The sequence below is a fragment of the Scophthalmus maximus genome, chromosome 10 (assembly GCF_022379125.1).
Source record: "Scophthalmus maximus strain ysfricsl-2021 chromosome 10, ASM2237912v1, whole genome shotgun sequence".
Classification (NCBI taxonomy): Eukaryota; Metazoa; Chordata; class Actinopteri; order Pleuronectiformes; family Scophthalmidae; genus Scophthalmus; species Scophthalmus maximus.
In genome coordinates, this window is record NC_061524.1 from 20,181,432 (window position 1) to 20,203,883 (window position 22,452).

General features: G+C 45.5%; 1 protein-coding gene across 2 annotated transcripts; it reads right to left on the reverse strand.

Annotated features, from left to right (window-relative positions):
- Nucleotides 1-2,316: 2,316 nt before the first annotated feature.
- Nucleotides 2,317-21,798, reverse strand: pik3r4 (phosphoinositide-3-kinase, regulatory subunit 4). 2 transcript variants are annotated; one of them, XM_035607530.2, is made up of 21 exons: nt 21,617-21,798; nt 19,639-20,363; nt 18,752-18,885; nt 17,589-17,799; nt 17,099-17,488; nt 16,651-16,785; nt 16,325-16,546; nt 16,040-16,213; nt 15,789-15,934; nt 15,507-15,710; nt 10,126-10,327; nt 9,352-9,446; nt 8,170-8,392; nt 7,540-7,705; nt 7,285-7,449; nt 6,986-7,197; nt 6,657-6,788; nt 6,459-6,559; nt 6,125-6,213; nt 3,254-3,374; nt 2,317-2,837 (listed from the first exon to the last, which is right to left on the reverse strand). In XM_035607530.2, exons 2-21 carry the CDS (start codon nt 20,354-20,356, stop codon nt 2,667-2,669), a joined length of 4,011 nt encoding a protein of 1,336 aa, XP_035463423.2. In that variant the 5' UTR covers nt 20,357-20,363; nt 21,617-21,798; the 3' UTR covers nt 2,317-2,666. The 2 variants fall into 2 exon arrangements, with proteins under 2 accessions (XP_035463423.2, XP_035463422.2); XM_035607529.2 differs by having other exon boundaries at nt 21,464-21,798.
- Between the last annotated feature and the right edge of the window lie 654 nt (nt 21,799-22,452).

Genomic DNA, 22,452 nt, shown 5'->3' on the forward strand with positions numbered 1-22,452 from the left:
CTTTGTCGTCTTCTCTTTTTGTAACTTTCCCAAACTCCAGTTTTTCAATAAAGGAGGATGTCTGAGGATTTATGATATTTGTTGTAATCCAGCAACAGTTGAGATGTTCATTTTCTGTCAATCGACTAAACGATGAATCATCGGCTCGGGACGTCGGACAGGAAGTGGTACAAAGGTTCCTCTGAAATCAGTCACACCTCTGGTTCCTCCTGTTGACTGGAATTAAATAAAACTAATAAAACCTGTGAAGCGTCACTTCAACTGTAGAATCTGAACTCGTTCCGACGCCACAGTTTTAGTTTCTGTTCCCTGGACTCGAGATCAGCAGCTTTTAGTTTTCTGTGTTTCCAGCGTCGATACTAAATAAAACACCAACATGTCATGGATTCTTCCTTGATCCATCACTTCAGACAGACAGTGAAGAGAAGTGGGAGCAGAACCAGACGATCTCTGTTCAGGGTCGAGTCTGTTCAGTGTCTGATTGATCCTCACATAATCGTCTGCAGCTCCAGTCCAGTGTGTGTGTGTGTGTGTGTGTGTGAGCCTTACGAGATCTGAGAGAGTGTGTGTGTGTGTGTATGAGCCTTACGAGGTCTGAGAGTGTGTGTGTGTGTGTGTGTGTGAGCCTTACGAGGTCTGAGAGAGTGTGTGAGTGTGTGTGAGTGTGTGTGTGTGTGAGCCTTACGAGGTCTGAGAGAGTGTGTGTGTGTGTGTGTGTGTGTGTGTGTGAGCCTTACAAGGTCTGAGAGAGTGTGTGTGTGTGTGTGTGTGTGAGCCTTACGAGGTCTGAGAGTGTGTGTGTGTGTGTGTGTGTGTGTGTGTGTGAGCCTTACAAGGTCTGAGTGTGTGTGTGTGTGTGTGTGTGTGTGAGCCTTACGAGGTCTGAGAGAGTGTGTGTGTGTGTGTGTGTGTGAGCCTTACGAGGTCTGAGAGAGTGTGTGTGTGTGTGTGTGAGTGTGTGTGTGTGAGCCTTACGAGGTCTGAGAGAGTGTGTGTGTGTGTGTGTGTGTGTGTGTGAGTGTGTGTGTGAGCCTTACGAGGTCTGAGAGAGAGTGTGTGTGTGTGTGTGTGTGTGTGTGTGTGTGAGCCTTACAAGGTCTGAGTGTGTGTGTGTGTGTGTGTGTGTGAGCCTGAGGCCGAGTCGTCGTCTGTGGTTCATCAACGCGACACTAATTCTGTGTGAAGAACAAAAACGAGTACAAAACAGAAAAGCTTGTTGTTTGTTTGAAGGTGACACACAGAGTCAAGATGGCGGTGGCGGACCGAGGCCACGCCTCTGACTTCTCTGAGCTGACGCAGGGGAAACGTTTTCTGATGCAGGAATCTAGAAGTCAGGGAAAAACGAGTCCAGATGTTGCCTTCAGCGACAGATCTTCAGGGACAGATGTGGCGTTCAGGGACAGTTGTTGCCTTCGGGGACAGATGACGCCTTCAGGGACAGGTGTCGACTTTGGGGACAGGAGTTGCCTTCAGGGACAGATGTTGCCCTCAGGGACAGATGTTGCCATCGAGGACAGATGTTGCCTTCGGGGACAGATATCGCCTTCAGGGACAGGTGGCGTCTTCGGGGACAGGTGTTGCCTTCAGGGACAGATGTTGCCTTCAGGGACAGATTTTGCTTTCAGGGAGATTTTGCCTGTTGCCTTCAGGGACAGATGTTGCCCTCAGGGAAAGATCTTCAGGGACAGATGTTGCCTTCAGGGACAGATTTTTCCTGTTGCCTCAGGGGACATTGGTTGCCTTCGTGGACAGGTGTCGCCTTCAGGGACAGATGTTCACTGAGACACATCCTGTCAGTTACAGATCATAAAGTTTCTGTAATTTTAAATCAATGACTCAATGGTTTCAGACAAAATCAAAGCACCTGAAAAACAGATTTTTTTGCACTAAACAGAAACTTGAAGTTATTTTTATTATCTAAGTTTCCATTTTTTTGATTTACAGTAACTGTTATGATGTTCGTCACGACCCAGCCATGCCGTAGACTGTCAATACTGACGATCAAATGACTGATGATCAATAACTGTATATAAATGGACGATAGGTATCTCAGATACTGGCGCCTCCATCTTGGTTTTCTTTCCACGTCACTTCTGGTTGAGTTTTACAACCAATCAGAAGATGGCTGGAGGACAAAGATCACACAAGGATGCTGGAGTCAGTCAACAAAGTGATTTGTTCTGCAGCTCAAACCAGATTTTATTGAAGCGACGGATGGACGTTGAGATGCACATTAATGATGATTCATCTAAATTCATCTATAGACACTTTTTATAGTTGAAACAAATTATGTACAAAACCTGAAACAGGAGAGAGGACAGTTATTATTAATATTTATTAGTTTGGGTGATGAAATGTTTACATATCAATAACATGCATCATGTTTTAAGGCCGATCAGAAACAAACTGCTCATTTATTACACGTGGATATAACGGGACTCACCTGATGATCATGTATTTTTAATTATGATATTTTATTAAAGTTTTTATTGTGTGAATGTAGTTAATTGTTTATTTATCAAAAACAAACAAGACGACATCAGGTGGTTGTGGTTAAAAATGCCTGCCGTTAACGTGTGTGCGAGGAGGCGGAGTCTGCAAACATGATGTCATGAGGATAAAAGCAGGAACACGTGTGTTTTCACTTATTATGTCACACGTCGCCGTCACTTCCAGACCTTGACGATTCCATCTCTGGACGAGGTAACGATGAAGCCCTGCGTCGTCTGGAAGGTGGCGATGTCGGTGATGATGTCGTGGTGTCCAACGGGAAGCGACTCTGGGCCGCGGCGAGGCGAGTCCTCCACCACGCCGCTCTTCTGCTTACTGTGGATCTCCTGCACAGACACAGAGGCATGATAGGAAACAGACAGGTGCAGGACAAGCGCGAGCCGAAAGGAAGAGGAAGTCAGAGACTCATTAACCTAAATGTGCCAGATTATGCATATGAAACGTTTCTGTGCTCGTCTGTGGAAACAGCTGAGGTCAGACTGAGGCAACGTGACCACAGAGCTTCTGTAAACAAAGATGGACTACATGGCGGCTCCTCTAAAGTGAAGCCAAGTCATCCTGATCACCCCCTGGTGCCTGGCTGCAGTATAGGTCATAAGCCCCACCCACATGGACCATGGAGGCGCTTGTTTCGGAGATATTTGAGCTTCATGTTTATACAACGGGAGGAAGTGGAGACGAGTCGTCCATTTTTACATACACACATCTCTGAGATCATTATTAATATTCATAGATGTCTTACCTGTACGACCTCAGTTCCTTCTATGATCTTCCTGCTGTACAGGACGGACGGACAGTGCAGCGAGTCGTTGGCCCCTCCCGCCACGATGTACGACCTCTCCGGATACGCCAAGTCCCAGAACCTGAACCACAGCAGAACCTTATTTTTTAGCCAGGAATGTCCGATCTCTTGTCTTAGATAGAACAGAGATAAACTCGCTTTGAACAGCTCGTACGCATCACAGCTTCTGTTAGTTGCGTCGCTCGTTTACGCCCTCAGACATTAACGCCTCACGTCAGCGAGATATAAAGCCCACATGGACAGTAGGGGGCAGCAGAGCAGCGTGTTCTTCCCTCGAGGTTCGAGAAGAGGAGGAGCCTCTCTGACATCGTGAGTCTGAAATCTGCAGCTTCGACATCACAACGCCGTTTCTGTTTTAACGTTATGACGGTCGTACGAAAGTCGTGTAAAGGTTGTATTAGAGGTCAAGTAAAGGTTGTATAAGAGGTCAAGTAAAGGTCTTGTAAAGGTTGTATTAGAGGTCAAGTAAAGGTTGTATTAGAGGTCGTGTAAAGGTTGTATTAGAGGTCGTGTAAAGGTTGTATTAGAGGTTGTGTAAAGGTTTTATTACAGGGTTATGTAAAGGTTGTATTAGAGGTCGTGATAAGGTTGTATTGGAAGTTGTGATAAGGTTGTATTAGAGGTCGTGATAAGGTTGTATTAGAGGTCGTGTAAAGGTTGTATTAGAGGTTGTTATAAGGTTGTATTAGAGGTTGTGATAAGGTTGTATTAGAGGTTGTGATAAGGTTGTATTAGAGGATGTGTAAAGGTTGTATTAGAGGTTGTGTAAAGGTTGTATTAGAGGTTGTTATAAGGTTGTATTAGAGGTTGTTATAAGGTTGTATTAGAGGTTGTTATAAGGTTGTATTAGAGGTTGTTATAAGGTTGTATTAGAGGTTGTATTAGAGGTTGTGTAAAGGTTGTTATAAGGTTGTATTAGAGGTTGTGTAAAGGTTGTATTAGAGGTTGTGTAAAGGTTGTATTAGAGGTTGTGTAAAGGTTGTATTAGAGGTTGTTATAAGGTTGTATTAGAGGTTGTGATAAGGTTGTATTAGAGGTTGTGATAAGGTTGTATTAGAGGTTGTTCTAAGGTTGTATTAGAGGTTGTGTAAAGGTTGTATTAGAGGTTGTATTAGAGGTTGTGTAAAGGTTGTATTAGAGGTTGTATTAGAGGTTGTGTAAAGGTTGTTATAAGGTTGTATTAGAGGTTGTTATAAGGTTGTATTAGAGGTTGTGATAAGGTTGTATTAGAGGTTGTGTAAAGGTTGTATTAGAGGTTGTTATAAGGTTGTATTAGAGGTTGTTATAAGGTTCTATTAGAGGTTGTTATAAGGTTGTATTAGAGGTTGTTATAAGGTTGTATTAGAGGTTGTTATAAGGTTGTATTAGAGGTTGTGTAAAGGTTGTATTAGAGGTCATGATAAGGTTGTATTAGAGGTTGTGTAAAGGTTGTATTAGAGGTTGTTATAAGGTTGTATTAGAGGTTGTGTAAAGGTTGTATTAGAGGTTGTTATAAGGTTGTATTAGAGGAGGTTGTGATAAGGTTGTATTAGAGGTTGTGTAAAGGTTGTATTAGAGGTTGTTATAAGGTTGTATTAGAGGTTGTTATAAGGTTGTATTAGAGGTTGTTATAAGGTTGTATTAGAGGTTGTGTAAAGGTTGTATTAGAGGTCATGATAAGGTTGTATTAGAGGTTGTGTAAAGGTTGTATTAGAGGTTGTTATAAGGTTGTATTAGAGGTTGTTATAAGGTTGTATTAGAGGTTGTGATAAGGTTGTATTAGAGGTTGTGTAAAGGTTGTATTAGAGGTTGTTATAAGGTTGTATTAGAGGTTGTTATAAGGTTCTATTAGAGGTTGTTATAAGGTTGTATTAGAGGTTGTTATAAGGTTGTATTAGAGGTTGTTATAAGGTTGTATTAGAGGTTGTGTAAAGGTTGTATTAGAGGTCATGATAAGGTTGTATTAGAGGTTGTGTAAAGGTTGTATTAGAGGTTGTTATAAGGTTGTATTAGAGGTTGTGTAAAGGTTGTATTAGAGGTTGTTATAAGGTTGTATTAGAGGAGGTTGTGATAAGGTTGTATTAGAGGTTGTGTAAAGGTTGTATTAGAGGTTGTTATAAGGTTGTATTAGAGGTTGTTATAAGGTTGTATTAGAGGTTGTGTAAAGGTTGTATTAGAGGTCATGATAAGGTTGTATTAGAGGTTGTGTAAAGGTTGTATTAGAGGTTGTTATAAGGTTGTATTAGAGGTTGTTATAAGGTTGTATTAGAGGTTGTGATAAGGTTGTATTAGAGGTTGTGATAAGGTTGTATTAGAGGTTGTGATAAGGTTGTATTAGAGGTTGTTATAAGGTTGTATTAGAGGTTGTGTAAAGGTTGTATTAGAGGTCATGATAAGGTTGTATTAGAGGTTGTGTAAAGGTTGTATTAGAGGTTGTTATAAGGTTGTATTAGAGGTTGTTATAAGGTTGTATTAGAGGTTGTGATAAGGTTGTATTAGAGGTTGTGATAAGGTTGTATTAGAGGTTGTTATAAGGTTGTATTAGAGGTTGTTATAAGGTTGTATTAGAGGTTGTGTAAAGGTTGTATTAGAGGTTGTTATAAGGTTGTATTAGAGGTTGTGTAAAGGTTGTATTAGAGGTTGTATTAGAGGTTGTGTAAAGGTTGTATTAGAGGTTGTGTAAAGGTTGTATTAGAGGTTGTGATAAGGTTGTATCAGAGGTCGTGATAAGGTTGTATTAGAGGTTATGTAAAGGTTGTGTAAAGATATAATAGGTAGTGTAAAGGTCGTATAAGAGATCGTATAGAGGTTGTGTACACATCGAGTCCTGACCTGATCCTCATGTCTGAACCGGCCGTCAGGAGCAGAGGATTCCCATCAGCAGGACTACAGTAGATCCCATGAACACTGTGAGGAGATGGCTGCAAGACACACATTAAACCTTTAAATATCTCTCTCTCTCTCTCTCTCACACACACACACACACACACACACACACACACACACACACACACACACACACACACACACACACACACACACACACACACACACACACACACACACACACACACACACACACACACACACACACACACACACACACACACACACACACACACACACACACACACACACACACACACACACACACACACACACACACCTGCATCTCGGACAATGGAGGAGCTGAACTCGCCCACAGGGTGAATTTACGATCTCCCGTCTCCATGTCCCACATCGACACTTCGTTGTTCCCCTGGACGGCTACAGGGAGATTATTATTATTATTTATATTTTTATACGTTTTCAATCTTAAGTGAAACATTTTGAGACTGATTCATCAAAGACGTCGTCCTCTGACCTGCGATGACGGACGACTGGTAGAGCGGATGCATGAGCAGACGCCTGATTCGTGCTCGAGCAGGGTGGGAGTGGTTTGAAATGGGGAGTTGGAACCGCATATCCCAGCATGCCATGGTGCCGCTGCTCGTACCTGGTGAGGGGACGAGACGAGACCGCCACACGTCCCGTCACTTCAGCTGGAACTCATTTCAAACTAATACATTGAGTCACATTTTTCCTGACATTCTCAGATTCCACATGTTCAACATCATTACTCAAACATTTTTCCAACAAAACTAAAAATTTCAGAATTCCTCTGTGGTAAAACGTCACAGCAGATGGACGCACCGAGACAGAGCCAGCACTGGTGCATGTCCACGGTGAAGGACGTGATGAGTCCCAGGCGCAGGTCGTGGCGGAGCGTCCAGGCGTTAGAGTTGGAGCGAAGGTCCCAGCCGACCAGCGAGCCGTTGACGGTGGCGTACGCCAGCACCGACTGGGCGCCCGAGTTGAAGTGGTGGATGTCGACCGCGCAGCCGTCGTCCTGCGGGTCCAGTGTCCTGAGAGGAGGCCGGAGGACACAGTGAGAAAAGAGACACACGTGGAACATCGGGACAAAGTTTCACCTGCGAGCGAGTCTGCGTCACCTGGTCTGGAACGGCTGGACTTTGGGGGATTTCGGCGGTTTGTTTGCTTCAACCGCCAGCAGCTGGATGGAGCCGTTGTCCGAGGCCACGGCCAAGTAATGTGACCCCTGACAGAAGGTCAGCGTCTTCACGTGGCCGCCGATACGAGAATAGGTCAACACCGACCTGCAGGAGGACAGAGAACAGATGCGACGTCAACGTCACTGTTCTGACCACGTGGACGGGGATCTGCGTCCTCAGAGGGTCGAGTCCCACCTGGTGGTGGTGGTCTTTCCCTCCATCTTCTGACTGTCCCACACTTTGACGGAGCCGTCGTTTGACGCCGTGGCGAAGATGGAGTGTTCGTCCGAGACCCGGATTCTGTTCACCGCGGCTTTGTGTTCGTGGAGGTGAGCGACCAGCAGCCCCTTCGGGTGCCACCCTGGAACACACACGTACAGCTCCGTCAGTTTAAAAACAGCACCCCGGTTTCTCGGACGCCATGTTAACACCTCAGCCCGGTTAGCAGACCAAGATAACTCCTTTAGTAACCGGGGGATTGGTGCACGTGTACACCTTAACTGGGATTAAGCTCGCGTTACGCGTCCACGCATGCTCCGTAGGTTATAACTGCCCCTCCCCACTCGCAGGAAGCAAATCTGTGAAAAACTATGTGATCAGCTCGTGGTCAAAGGCAACGAATTCCCCGAACGACTGAAGACAGAAACCATTCTCTTTTTATTTCACAGGTGACTAAATGTTTTCATAAACGAGGTGTTTAAACATTTAAAAGCACAGAGTGGAAACACTCGGTCGCTACGACAACAAACATCACGTCTCGTCCTCAGCTAAAACATGCCGTCTGCGTCACGAGGTCTAAGCGCGACGCCCTGTCTGCGGCGTTACCGGGTGGAGGAGGCCGACTCTCCCACTCGGCGCTCTCCATCATCTGCTTGGCCATGCGCTCGGCGCTGCACTGCTCCCTCTTCTGCTGCACCAGCTGCTGCAGCTCAGCCTTGCAGGTGTTGATGCGCCGCTGGTAGGCGGGACCGCTCGCCACCGACTGCAGCGCGGCCACCGCCGGTGCCGCGGCGCTCCTCCTGATCTGACCCCCCGGCCCGTCGGCCGCCTGCGGACAGGACGAGAGACCAGATCCTCACATTTATTGAAAAAAAATAAGATAACAGCCTGCTGCGTTACATCACAGCTTTTCACAATATAATAAACATTTTCAAGCAACATGCTTTTCAATACTGTTAATAATCAATAGTTTCCATACCACATCTATCACACCTCAACAACAGTCTGCTTTAAACTCACCTTCCTCATTCCCATATCTCAAAAAATTATTTCTTTCTACATCTTTTGAAACTATTAATAACAACTAAGAATATAAAAATCTTCTCAAGGTATTGACCATCACAGGTTTATTACCGTTTATCTATTATTCATCGTGTTGGCATAAAACTGGGGGGGATTGTCTTTTGGTGCGATACTGTGAATATGTAAAGATGCAAAGAACAATATATGATCGTATATGGTGTATATCTATATTATATTGTATTGATTGACAGATATTGAACATTACATGTCATTTATATTGTATTAGATTTTATAGCTGAAATTAATTTATACCTTGTTATAAAATAAAGATTAGTGGTGATTAATATATTATAATTATTATAAATAATAAAATGACGGGGTGGGATTAAATAAATTACACTACTTCCCACTCCTTTTGGAATATGTTAATTGAACAAATTAATGTTCATGTTTTTTTTCTTTTTGTTTGTTTATTATTTTTTTTCTGCCTGCAATGTTACGATCATTTTGTTTTATTATTATTATTATGTATTGTTTTTGTTTTCTGTTTAAATTGTCCTAATATATATAAAAAAATCAAACATCTGGAAGAGTTTGACGACACTCCACAACCACCTGCCCCCCCCCCCCTCGAGGTGAAGTAAACATTCACAGAATCAAACATCTGGCTAAGAGTGCGTTCGACGAAGAGGAAACGAGGAGTCTGATTCGTTAGGACCCGCGCCTGCACCTGAATGCAGCATCAGGGGGGGGGGGGAGAATTACCGTGGCGATGGGCTGAGCGGAGGGCGGCTCCTGAGATCCGAACATGCTCTTCCACTCCTCGTTCATGGCGGAGTCCTGCTTCGTGTGCTTCCTCGCTGCAGGAAGGAGGAGACGAAAACACCACAGACGGCGTGAAAAAACAGGACGTTCCACTTCTACGTAATGGCAGACGCATTTTGTTTCTCGGCAACTCGGACTTGAGAATAATCAGACACTGCGAAAAAAAAAGCTTCTCTGGAGTCAAAACACTGGAACAGACACAGAGTTAAGATCCCAGGTGGAATCGTGACTCACGTTTCAGGACAACAAACCTCTCATCAGATAAACATTGTTTTTGCAGGGTGCAATTTATGTGAGGCTGTCGGGAATCTGGATGACTCGAAGGGAAAGTGATTGATGTGGGAGATTAGAGGGGGCGGATTAGAGGGGGAGATTCCTCCGGGCCGTTTGGCTGCAGATGGAATTAATTGCTTCTTTTAACTGACAGAGAAACATCTGGAACAGAGTCAGCATCCGTCAGGGAGGAAGTCAGACATCCAGACTTGTACCAGACGCTTCCAGAACACAATCATCTGTGGCGATGCCTCCGACGTGTTACCGAGGTTCCGAGACACGACGCGACCACGTGGTGAAGTTCTCCTCTATGCATAACTTTCACATTTGTGAGGTTCGGGTCAGTCGGTTAGAACCAAATGTTCGTAACCTGATGAAAACCGTGTACTCAATTCAATGTAATTTCACTGCGGTGGAGTGTGAGTGTCACCACGGCGTCACCTCTCTTGTCCTCGGCCTCGGCCTTGGGTTTGACCAGGTCCACTTGGCGGCCCGTGATGCCGAGCGTGGCCAGGTCGATGACGCCGGTCTGAGCCGCCTCCCCCTGGTGGCTCTGCTCGCCCATGTTGGCTTTGGCCTTGTTGGATTTCAGCATGAAGTCTTTGAGCGCCAGCAGCTTGTCCTCCTCCGCCTCCGTCATCCCCTGAAACAGCAGAGCACAGGAAACAGGAAGTGCTGAGCGCAGAGATCTGGACACAGGGACGGACAGAGGCGGCGGCTACGCGACAGGAAACCAGACGGTTGGATTTGTTCTGATGCAGGACAGAGTCAGTTCTGGGTTTAATGTGCACATGGACTCAACAGTATCTGGGTTTTTTGTTCCATTTTACTTCTTTTAGATTTAGATTTTAAAAAACAAAACACCTGGTGAAGAGATGATTCCCAGATGGAAAGAAACATTGCATCTAACTTTCAGTTTGTGGATTAAAGATCTGATTTGACGATAGAAATAATTTATCATGCGACTTAATGCTGTGGCCACAATTTCACACCATGCCAACAAATCTGCATCAGTTTATCAATCAAGTATTGATTATCGATTATTGTAATATACTGTATATATTAAATTATTATACTGTATATATTAGCTCGGCCGATGTATCTCTAGGCCGATGATAACTGTCGATATTAGCCTTTCACAGACACGTCTGTATCGGTCGACATTTTTACATTTTACGTAACATAAATGTTTATTATAAACTCTATATATTTGTATCTCACTCCGGCTTAACGGCCTGAGCTCGTGTTTTTACCGGCCGCAACATCCAGAGAAGTCTGCTGGCTTGAGGAGAGCAGAGCACAAGACCAGAGGAAAGCACAGAAAGCATGAAGAGAAAAGGTGCCACAACAGTCTTTAGAGTCAAGCTGAACTTCCTGAACTCAAACTCATTTTTCTGTGGTTTTTCCTTGGAACAGTGAGAGTTAAAACCACGTGGGGCTCTGCTCTGCAGATGGAGCTCCAACAACCGACGACCTCCGTCTGAGAGCTCGCCTCCCAGCGTGAGGGACTTTCCGTTAAATCTGGATTCAAGACCAATGTGTGTTTGGTGTAACATGACTATGTTCATCACTGAGCCTGGATCCTGTGTTCCGTTGAAGAGCGTAAATCATGCTGCATACGTTTCACAGAAACCTGCGGTTCGATTCCGAAGAAATCCTTGAAAATGACGCAAAGCCGTTGAATCGTGGATCAGTCCTGCGCGTTTTAAATCTGTATTTTTACATTTAAAAAGAAGATTTTAAAAAACTAAAATAAGTTGTGGTCTGGATGATCCACAGTGTTTAAACCCCTGGTTCCTCCAACACGCACAAGGAAAACCTGCAGGATTCACATCAAGACGCGGGGATGCAGATGAGTCCGGGCCGGAGGAGGACGGAGAGATGCTGCTCGCCTCTCACCTCGTAAACCCGCGGAGGACTGGTGTAAAAAGGATTTTCAGTAAACCGTCCAGTAAAACATGTAGAATCCGGAGGTGATGTGCTGCCAGGGCCTGGTGCCGGTCCACGTCCCTGCTGGCAACCAGGACAGGACTCCACTGCAGGAGTCCTCATTTCTCCTCTCCACTGTTCCTTGACGTCAGTGGAAAACGTCAAGAGGTCAAAGGAAAGGTGTCAAGGAGGATTCATAGGACTTATGAAAAGAGAATCCGACCCGTGACACTAAACTACGTCATCATGCGACGTGGGATGTTGTTGATGCGTCTGTCGTGGTGCAATGACACATTTCTGAAGATCAACTACAAAAACCTCAGTGGCTCCATCAGCATGTTTCAATATCGAATGAATTGTGGGTCTATATCTCCTTCCTCTCGCATAGGAAGCTCCAGTGTGTCCTCTGCTAAAGGAGATAGGAAAGGAAGCATTGAAGAACCTTTCCTAAACACTGACAGAATCCGAACAGCTCTTATCATGGTGCTAAGGAAACACTTCCAGGTCATTTCAGGATTCAGGAAATTTCTTAAGCACATTTGACAATTGGACCGCAGTCAGAGAGTGATGGGTCGAAATACGGATCTGGATTCTGTGACGGATCTGATGTGAGACCGGAAGGAGAGGGGGGAGTCCAAAGTGACACCCAGGTTTGCAGACATCTGTTTTCCTGTTGTAAATGGAAAACAAATGGATTTATTCATGCGGTGAACCACATCTATAGTCAGAGTGTTTCTGTTTGTCGAGAATGTGCGGGATCCTCCTCCGCCTCCAACTCCAGATGTCATGAAAGACTGGCGGGAGCAGCTCCTCTGGCTCCGCCTTCAGTGTCGAGGGGACGGAAGAGTATGACGGCCAAAAGATGAGAAGAAGTTTTGGGGGGGTTTTTGCACCAGCAAATAAAAGTTGAAATGTCAATAATAACCATAGAACAGAGCTCTGCGATATGGGCAAATAACATATCTTGGTGAAATCTTTATTTGGCTTCACGATAGGGAGCCGTCGTGTTGTCCACCTTTGTATAAAGTGTATAGACTGAACATTAATGTCCATCAGCAGTTATTTCAGTTTTCAGGTTTCTCTTCACCAAAGTGAATTCTCCAGCGAAACTAACAGACGTTTCTGTCCGTTTGAACGTGAACAATTACGAATACACTCACAATGCCTTATTTAGAAATAAGACTCTGTGTTTCTCTGTCTGAGCAACTGAATTCCATAATTTTTCTTTCACCACAAATATAAGACTGGACGGAGAAACGTCAGGGGTCAGTATCCTCACACAGCTGACTCCCACGACGATGAGTCGACTCCTTCTCTCTGACCCCAACGTCTGATTCACACATTTCTTGCTCCACATGTTTGAATTATCTTCACAGAAGCTTTGGTTTATTTCCATTTCTCATTTTTCAGTGAATTTCCTGTGAAAACGACGTCCAGGTCACGCCGCCTCCCAGAGCAGCAGCTGGGAGTAATCTGGAAAAGCTGCATGAATAAATTGAACATCGATCTGAAATCCCTCATCGAGTCGCCACAGGGAGGAGATGTTGTTCAAATATTCAGCAGCTTGTTGAGCTAAAGATTAGCTGAAGCTAACTTCATATATAAAACGGGTAGCTCAAATCAAGTGATCTGATTGGTTCATAGCCGTGGTATATTGAGTGTATACCACGGCTTTGGCGTCGAATCAGTTTGCACAGGTCGATATCCCTCCGCATCTGCGGAAGTAACGACGTGAGTAGACGTGCGTAGACGTGAGTAGCATTAGGGAGTAACTACGGAGTGAAGCTGAGGAAACTTACGAGAGCTCAGAGCACACGGTCAGTTTGAATGGCGTTTTGGCGCTTCTTGTCGGACCGAACAACGCCCCTTAACTGTGGTAGACTGAGCGTATACCACGGCCTGTCGTGAGCTATTGCTTAAATATACAGTCGCTGATCGTCTTTATATACAGTCGCTGATCGTCTTCATATACAGTGGCTGATCGTCTTCATATACAGTGGCTGATCGCCTATATACAAAGTCACTGATCGTCTTTATATACAGTCTCTGATCGTCTTTATATACAGTGGCTGATCGCCTATATACAAAGTCACTGATCGTCTTTATATACAGTCGCTGATCGTTTTTATATACAGTCGCTGATCGTCTTCATACACAGTCACTGATCGTTTTTATATACAGTCGCTGATCGTTTTTATATACAGTCGCTGATCGTCTTTATATACAGTCACTGATCGTTTTTATATACAGTAGCTGATCGTCTTCATATACAGTCGCCGATCGTCTTTATATAGAGTCAGTGATCGTCTTTATATACAGTCATTGATCGTCTTTATATACAGTGGCTGATCGTCTTTATACACAGTCAAGCATCGTCTTTATATACAGTCACTGATCTTTTTATATACAGTAGCTGATCGTCTTTATATACAGTCGCTGATCGTCTTTATACACAGTCGCTGATCGTCTTTATATACAGTCGCTGATCGTCTTTATATACAGTCGCTGATCGTCTTTATATACAGTCGCTGATCGTATATATACAGTCGCCGACCGTCTTTATATACAGTCGCTGATCGTCTTTATATACAGTCGCTGATCGTCTTTATATACAGTCGCTGATCGTCTTTATACACAGTCGCTGATCGTCTTTATATACAGTCACTGATCGTCTTTATATACAGTCGCTGATCGTCTTTATATACAGTCGCCGACCGTCTTTATATACAGTCGCTGATCGTCTTTATATACAGTCGCTGATCGTCTTTATATACAGTCGCTGATCGTCTTAATATACAGTCGCCGATCGTCTTTATATACAGTCAGTGATCGTCTTTATATAGAGTCAGTGATCGTCTTTATATACAGTGGCTGATTGTCTTTATACACAGTCAAGCATCGTCTTTATATACAGTAGCTGATCGTCTTCATATACAGTCGCTGATCGTCTTTATATACAGTCGCTGATCGTCTTTATATACAGTCGCTGATCGTCTTTCTATACAGTCCCTGATCGTCTTTATATACAGTCACTGATCGTCATTATATACAGTCCCTGATTGTCTTTATATACAGTCCCTGATCGTCTTCATATACAGTCGCTGATCGTCTTTATATAAGTTACTGATCGTCTTTATACACAGTCACTGATCGTCTTTATACACAGTCACTGATCGTCTTTATATATACGGTCGGTTGACTTCACATTAAATGAAATAAAACGATCAAAGTCTTTACAGCGCCAAGACCTTCATGGAATTAATCAGAACAACGTGGAGACAAACACAACAACAACAACTCCATATGGAATCGCTTCAGGTAACACAATGACCTATGACCTGTACTGCAGCCAGACACCAGGGGGCGGGGCTTATGAGCTATCCTGCAGCCGGACACCAGGAAGTGGGGTTTATGACCTATACTGCAGACTGGCACCAGGGGGCGGGGCTTATGACCCATACTGCAGACTGACACCAGGGGGCGGGGCTTATGAGCTATACTGCAGACTGACACCAGGGGGCGGGGCTTATAACCTATACTGCAGACTGTATATTCAACAACCTGAACCTCAACAACACGACTGAAATATATCCAGTGTGTTGTCACCGCCACGCGTAACAAACACACGCTGCTTTTAATGATAATTCAAATCTGAAACGGTACAACTAACCGTCGGGAGATTCACCGTGGTTAACCTTGAGTGTACCATCAGTCTGCAGTGTGGGACCGAACCATGAAGAGAACAGGTGTCGGAAAAATCAAAACATGGAACTAAAAGAGGCTCAAAAAAGCTGCAGCGCTGAGATATACAAATCTTCATTAGTGCATCTTTACGTTTGTTTTCCAGTGCAATTAGTTCGACAGGTGTCGTGAATGAACGACTCTGTTCTGACCTGCGACAGCAGTTTCTTCAGGAGCTGAGCGATGGCCGGGTCCTCAGGAGTGGGGCATTCTGGGATAGAGCCGGCACGCTTCTTCTGCCGCAGCAGCAGGTGTCGGAAAAGGCTGGCGATGTCCTTAGAGCGCAGGGCGTAGTCAAAGATGGAGCGACTCACCGGCTCCTTCAGGACGCTCAGCAGCACCAGCTCCTTGTCGATCTGAGCAGAGAGAGACGGAGAGGGTTGGGGACCATGAGGGTGAGGGTGAAGGACCTGATGATGATGATGATGACTCACCTGGATGATGGGCTGGGTGATGAAGGGGTTGAGGTGGGGCATCAGTTTGCAGTAGACGTCGGCCACGTTGAGGTGCTGTGCGACCACGGTGATGAAGCCCACAGCCCCGTAACGGATCCACAGGTTGGGATGACACAGGAAAGGAGCTACGGCAAGCGGGATGGGACACATCATGAAAATCCATAAGAAATCCTGATTCCCTTATGTAATGTTTACTGACATTTACTGAAACAATCAACGTGGCCGCTCACCAATGTCACTGACGAACTCGTAGATATGGGGTTTCTGCAGCAGGCCCAGCTGACACATGCAGGTGAGGGCGTTCAGAGCTTTGTAGATGACAAACTCCTCGGTGTCGCTCAGGCCCTGCTGCAGCAGAGGCTTCAGGATGGACGAGCTCTGCCAGCCCACGTAAGCCGCCACGCCTACCACATGGCGAACACACAAACAGGAAGAGGTGACGGAAAAACAACGTGTTCATCAATGTGTGCCGGTGCAGTAGGAACAGCTGTGGCCTTTCCTCAAGGTTTCCTTACCCACGATGCTGTCGAAGAAGGCTCCCCGCAGGTGCCAGTCGTTCTTGTCGTTGAGGAAAGTGATCATGTGCGACAGCAGCACGTCATTGGCCTTCTGTCGGCCGAAGAAGACGCAGAGGCGTGTGATGCCGTTCTCCATCAGTGACTGTTTGACGATGTTCTCCGAGTCGCTCAGTAGCGTCACCACCTTCTGCTGCACCATCTCGTGCAGCGCCTGAAGCTCTGCACAGCGGACGCACAAAGCGGGTTTGTCATCACGCCAACGCGCGGCAGCACAGTGGTGAGAGGCGGTGCGGAGGCTCCGCTCGCGTGCGTTTCTACTGTACCTGAGTCGTAGTTTTCGTTGGGGTGAAGCGTTTCCTCCGCGTCCTCGCCGCTCAGGTCGTGCTCCGTGTTCACGTTGTTCTCCTGAACCAGCTCCAGGAAACGCAGTGCGCTCTCCGCCAGATGGGCAATGTTCTCTGAACGCAACCGAGAAAAAAAGAAAGCAAAGAAAGATTTTGTATATGTAGGTCGTTGGGGTCAAAGAGACGAGCAGATTTAAATGGATACAAGTTGACTAGAGATCTGTGCAGGAGCTTTTGTGTTTCTCTGCTGACGAACCAATGGACGGACGAAAACGTAATGACCAAATGGTTCTGAGCGTGTTGGAGCTGAACAGAACTGGGCCCATGATGGATCCCTGAGGGTCTCCATAAGAACAACCATCACATTAGGATACGTTCATGTCATTAGTTGTAAATCATCAAAGCATCAAGTTATACCCTCACTGACCTGCGTACGCCAGCCTGACGATGGTGGCATCGTCCTGGGCGAGGTGGGCGATGCCCGGCAGGATGTATTCGGGGTAGATGTTGACATCGTTCCTCGGCACCTCCTTCACCAGCGCCAGCACTTTGGCTAGAGTTCGCACGGCCTGTGCGCGCACGCGCGGCACGGGGTCGTTGCAGAAGTGCAGCAGGAAGGGCGTGATGCGGTCCAGCAGGATGTCGACGCTGAGCCGTGGCGCCAGGTGCAGGACGAGTTCCAGAGACGCTAGCTTGGAGTCGCAGGAGTGCAGCGTCTGCAGGCAGGAGGTGATGACGGACACCAGCACCATGAGGCCCTGCTCCTCCCTGGAGCTCACCTCGCCTTCAACGCTTTCCTGGGATGAGGAGGAGGATCCTGGGGGGAAAGAGAGTTTCTTTCAAACCAACACGCGCTAAAGATTTTTCATCATGTAGCCAGTCAAACGTCAATGATGTGAGATGCGACTCCCTCTCACCTCCTCGCAGGTTGTGCAGGATGTTGTCCAGGTCTTTGCGGATGACGAGCACTCGCTCGTCCGCCGACTGGAAGGTTTCCTTGGAGAACTGAGCCATGTACGGCTGCAGGAAGGTGTAGAAGATGTCGGGGAAAGCTTTTCCTCTCTGCTGCTTCAGATACTCCTCCGCCGACAGACGCTTCTCAGGCTCCCGCTGCACCATCTGCGCCACCTGAGAGATACAGAGTTCACACTCTGAGTCCGGTTCAAAGACCGTATATGAAGACGATCAGCGACTGTATATAAAGACAGTCAACGACTGTATTTGAAGACAATCAGTGACTGTATATAAAGACAATCAACGACTGTGTATGAAGACAATCAGTGACTGTATATAAAGACAATAAACGACTGTGTATGAAGACAATCAGTGACTGTATATAAAGACAATCAACAACTGTATATTAAGACAATCAGTGACTGTATATATAAACGATCAGTGTCTGTATATAAAGACAATCAACGACTGTATATAAAGACAATCAGTGACTGTATATGAAGACAATCAGTGACTGTATATATAAACGATCAGTGTCTGTATATAAAGACAATCAACGACTGTATATAAAGACAATCAATGACTGTATATGAAGACAATCATTGGCTGTATATAAAGACTACCAGCGACTGTATAAAGACGATCAACCACTGTATTTAAAGACAATCAACGACTATAGGAGCCTCCATCTTGTGCCTGTGACATCATGTGGGGTCAGAGTCTGTGACGTAGTGATCATGGAGTGGAGTCGCGGTATCGAGTCCCCGCCCCCACACACGCTCCCGACCAATCCTGAGTCAGTGTCAGCTGTCAATCATGACGTCTCAGCCTGTTTTTATATAATTAAATAGCCAATGAAAAGCAAAGTGATCAGAAACATGAACACGTGAACCAACATCAGTGTGATCAGAATGACCTCACATGACAGAAACCATGCAGGGGGCGGGGCATATGACCTGTACTGCAGCTAAACACCAGGGGGCGATCATGATGACTTGGGATCCGTCATGTCGTCCGTCTTTATTAACAGTCTGTTGAGTGTTTGTTCACTATAAGAACTGCTGTGTTTCTCTCTATGATCTCGTCAAGTCTCCGCCTCAGAGTGTGAAGAGCGTCGAACAGTTACCAGCTCTCGGATGCTCCGGTCCTCGATCTTTGCGAGGACCTGCTCCGTCTGGAAATGTCCTTTACGATATGCCAGCAGCTGCGACAGGTCAAACAGCGGGACGCCCTCGCTGAACAGCTCTGCCACGACGCAACCTGAGAGACACACAGTCTTTTATTAAAAATAACATGGAAGTGATGACGAGAGAAAAAGTCTAGTTTCTTATTAGAAGTAAAACCAGACCAATAAACCGGTCTGCTGATAAAAATCGGCGGGTACAAGCCGGTCACACACAATATCTGGGTTTATGTTTGCCAATGTGAACATTTTTATTTTACAGAATAAACAATATTTTTTACATTTTACCTATAAAGAAGTTGTTAATTTTCTGACTTCAGATATTATAAGTGATTTTATCAGTGCTTTTCTTGTGCATTTAGTTTGACATTTCACTTAAAAAATATGTATAATTTCTTCATTTTAATTTCTATAGGTTTACGATCTCGTTTTTTTAATAGATATTTATGATAATGTTTATGGTTAAACCCGAAAACTATCAAACCTCAGGTTTTTATAACAGCATCTTAGAATCCCTGTCAAATTCTTTTCTCACCATGATTTTATATATATAAAGATCTGTGGAGATGAGAGCTTTGTAAATAATGCAGTCGGAGCGCACTCTGCTGGACAGACTACGTAATGACATCGTCTCCAACAGCCAAAAAGAGTTTTCCTGCGCTGTTTATTCTGTAAAATAAAAGTTTTCATACCAGCAAACATAAACCACATACTGATTATGAATTCATCAGCCAACCTCTGAATCCGTGGTCTCTTCTCTGAACCTTTGACCTTTAGTGTTGATGATGTGGAGCCGCGTGAGAGATGTGTTTCAGCCCGTCACACTCTACCTGCAGAGAAGATGTCCATGGCCTGTTTGAGTTCCCCTCTGCTCCGCTGGTTGTTGTTGGTCAGGTCCACCAGCGGCGTGTTCTGGTCGCTCTCCGTGGCGAACATGCTTCCATCCACGAACCTCTCCGGAGCGATGTAGCACGTCCTGCGTCGGGACGTGTCGAAGAAGTAGTTGAAGTCAGCGGGGTTGTCCTCCGGCAGGAACGTGGGCTTGAAGCTGGCAAAGTCCGTGAGCAGCACCCAGTTCCAGCTGGTCACCATCACGTTCTCCGTCTTGATGTCGCCGTGGCGGACGCCGGACTTGTGCGCCTGGTCGACGGCGTTGAGGATCTGGAAGGCCAGCCAGCGCTTCTCCACGTTGTTGAGGAACGGCCTCGTGCTGATGCGGTCGTACAGGTTGTCCCGGACGTACTGGCGGAACAGGATGGCGGCCTTCTCCGTCAGGGAGGTTTTCTGGAAGGGCAGGCAGTTCTGGCACGAGTGCAGCCGGATCTTCAGCTCCTCCAGCTCCTGCTTGTAGCTGGTCAGCGGCAGCGACGGGTCCTGGATGGCGAAGACCTTGACCACCACCAGGCCCTCCCGGTGTTTGGCCCGGGCTACTTTGAAGAAGCGAGTGCTGCCCAGGCTCTTGTCGTACTCATGGTCGTGGATGTCGGAGAAGTAGCTGTCCACAGACAGGATCTGAGAGGGGGCGATCCCGGCCAGCTGATTCCCCATCGTGCCTCTGGGAAAACAAAGACAGTTCAAAATTACTTCACGTTCAACAACAATGCGACGGAACACACGTCCGGTGACTCTGGTTTTGTTCCTGCTGCTTCCAGGTGTTGTACAGGTGACATGAACGCAGCACGGTGACACTGAGACAACCAACCAGGGGGGATCAGCCAATCAACAAACTGATGAGCTGATGAGCAGGTGTTACATGAGGCTGTGGTGAGAGACCAACCTGTGTGTTTCTGTGTTTTATCATCTGACGTACTGTTAGGCCTCGTCACCATGACTTCTTTTTGTTGCACAATATACTGTCCCAGAAATAATTGCGATAAACAATATTATCGTTGTCATTTTAAGACCATTTGTTGATACTGAATCACGTGAGCATCGCAGTATATTGGTCCGACATGATGTGTGTCGCTGCTGAGAGAAATGTTATCCAGAGCTTAGACTTGTTGTGTTCAGGCAAGTTGATGAAACGTGGTGCCTTTTAGAAAAATACTAAGAAATCTGACATTTTATTCACCAAACCAGTGGTTTATTAATCATACGACGACAAGAGCAGACGAGAGGACAAAAGCAGCGAGACTTTGCTGGACTGTTGTTGACACGTTCAATCTCATGTCAACACACACACACACACACACACACACACACACACGTCGACACAACGGCTGTCATTGAGGCCAATACCATTTATCGACTTTCGAATTCATGTATCCTACGAAAAGTCGATAGCGAAATGATCATGACAGGCTTCCGTACGGTGTCTATACATCATGTTTTTGCAACGTAACTTTTATTGAGGCACATGTTGTAGTTTGTGAATGACATCACAACAAAAATAGTGCTGTTAGTGTGCAGACAGGGACACTGACTACGGATTATCATTACCATTGTTTCTATATACTTTTCATTTGAGTTCCGCAGTGAGTGGAGGAGCGGTCACATGACTCCGCTCCACACCAACTCACCTGACAGGGCTAACTTAGCATGGAAGATAGCTGTTGGCTAAAGTTAAGTTAGGTCCTTAAAGTTAACGGCGCACACACACACACGCACGCGCGAGTGTGTTAGTGCTAATCAAAGGAGGTGTAACTGTAACGTTACCGGCTGATGAGGCAGCTGTTCACGGGACTGTTGTTGTTGTTGTTGTGGTGGTGTGCTAGCCGGCTAGCAGTGGCCGACGTCCCTTCGGTTCTAGCGCTGCCGCTAACTGCAGCTAACTAACGGTGACGGGTTTCAGCCTGAGTGCGGACGAACCGTCTTCATGTCGCGTCTCGGTGACTCGGCTACAGCAGCCAACCAGCTGTCATCCTCCCCCCGCCACCGCGAGACGGTCAAGCTGCCGGTCACCGCGATTTCTAACGCAAACTTAGCGAGCCCCGAATCACGGAGCTAACCAGCTAACCGATTAGCCGTTTCCAGCTGTTGTTATGAATCCGGGTCGGGGCGGAAACGGATCGCCCGCGTGAGCGGCCCCCATTGGTCAACTCTAGTCACTGCAGAGATCGTCTATCAAGAGCGATGAAGCACTAGGTAGCTTAAAATAGATACATTCGTTGATTTATTTTATACAATAATCAGAAATTGTAGTTGGGTAAAAGTAATTCCACGGTTTATAAATATTCTGTTACTAGTGAAACTCCTACACTCAAGAGTATAGTAGTTATAGTATGAATAGGAAAAATGATGAGGTCTATATTATGTTTATGGTCTACAATTATACAAATATGTTTACATTTTTAAGTTTAATGTCAGTTTGTCTTTATTTTAACCACATTTCAGAGTGAGACTTTTTTTGAATGCCATACTTTTGAAAAAAAATTAAAAAACATATTGTGCCAACAAAATATGATGCTCCCCAGAAGCTCCCAAATATGGCAATACAAGTTAATTAAATAGAATAAGATAACATAAGATAAGATAACATAAGAACTTTATTCGTCCAACATTAGGGAAATTCGGGCATTACAGCAGCAAAGTGGACAGAAGAATATATATGAAAATTTATAAAAATGGGTTAGTATGTACAAGATATAACAAAAAAATAACATCAAATAAAAAACAAAGGTATATAAATACTATATACAGAGCAG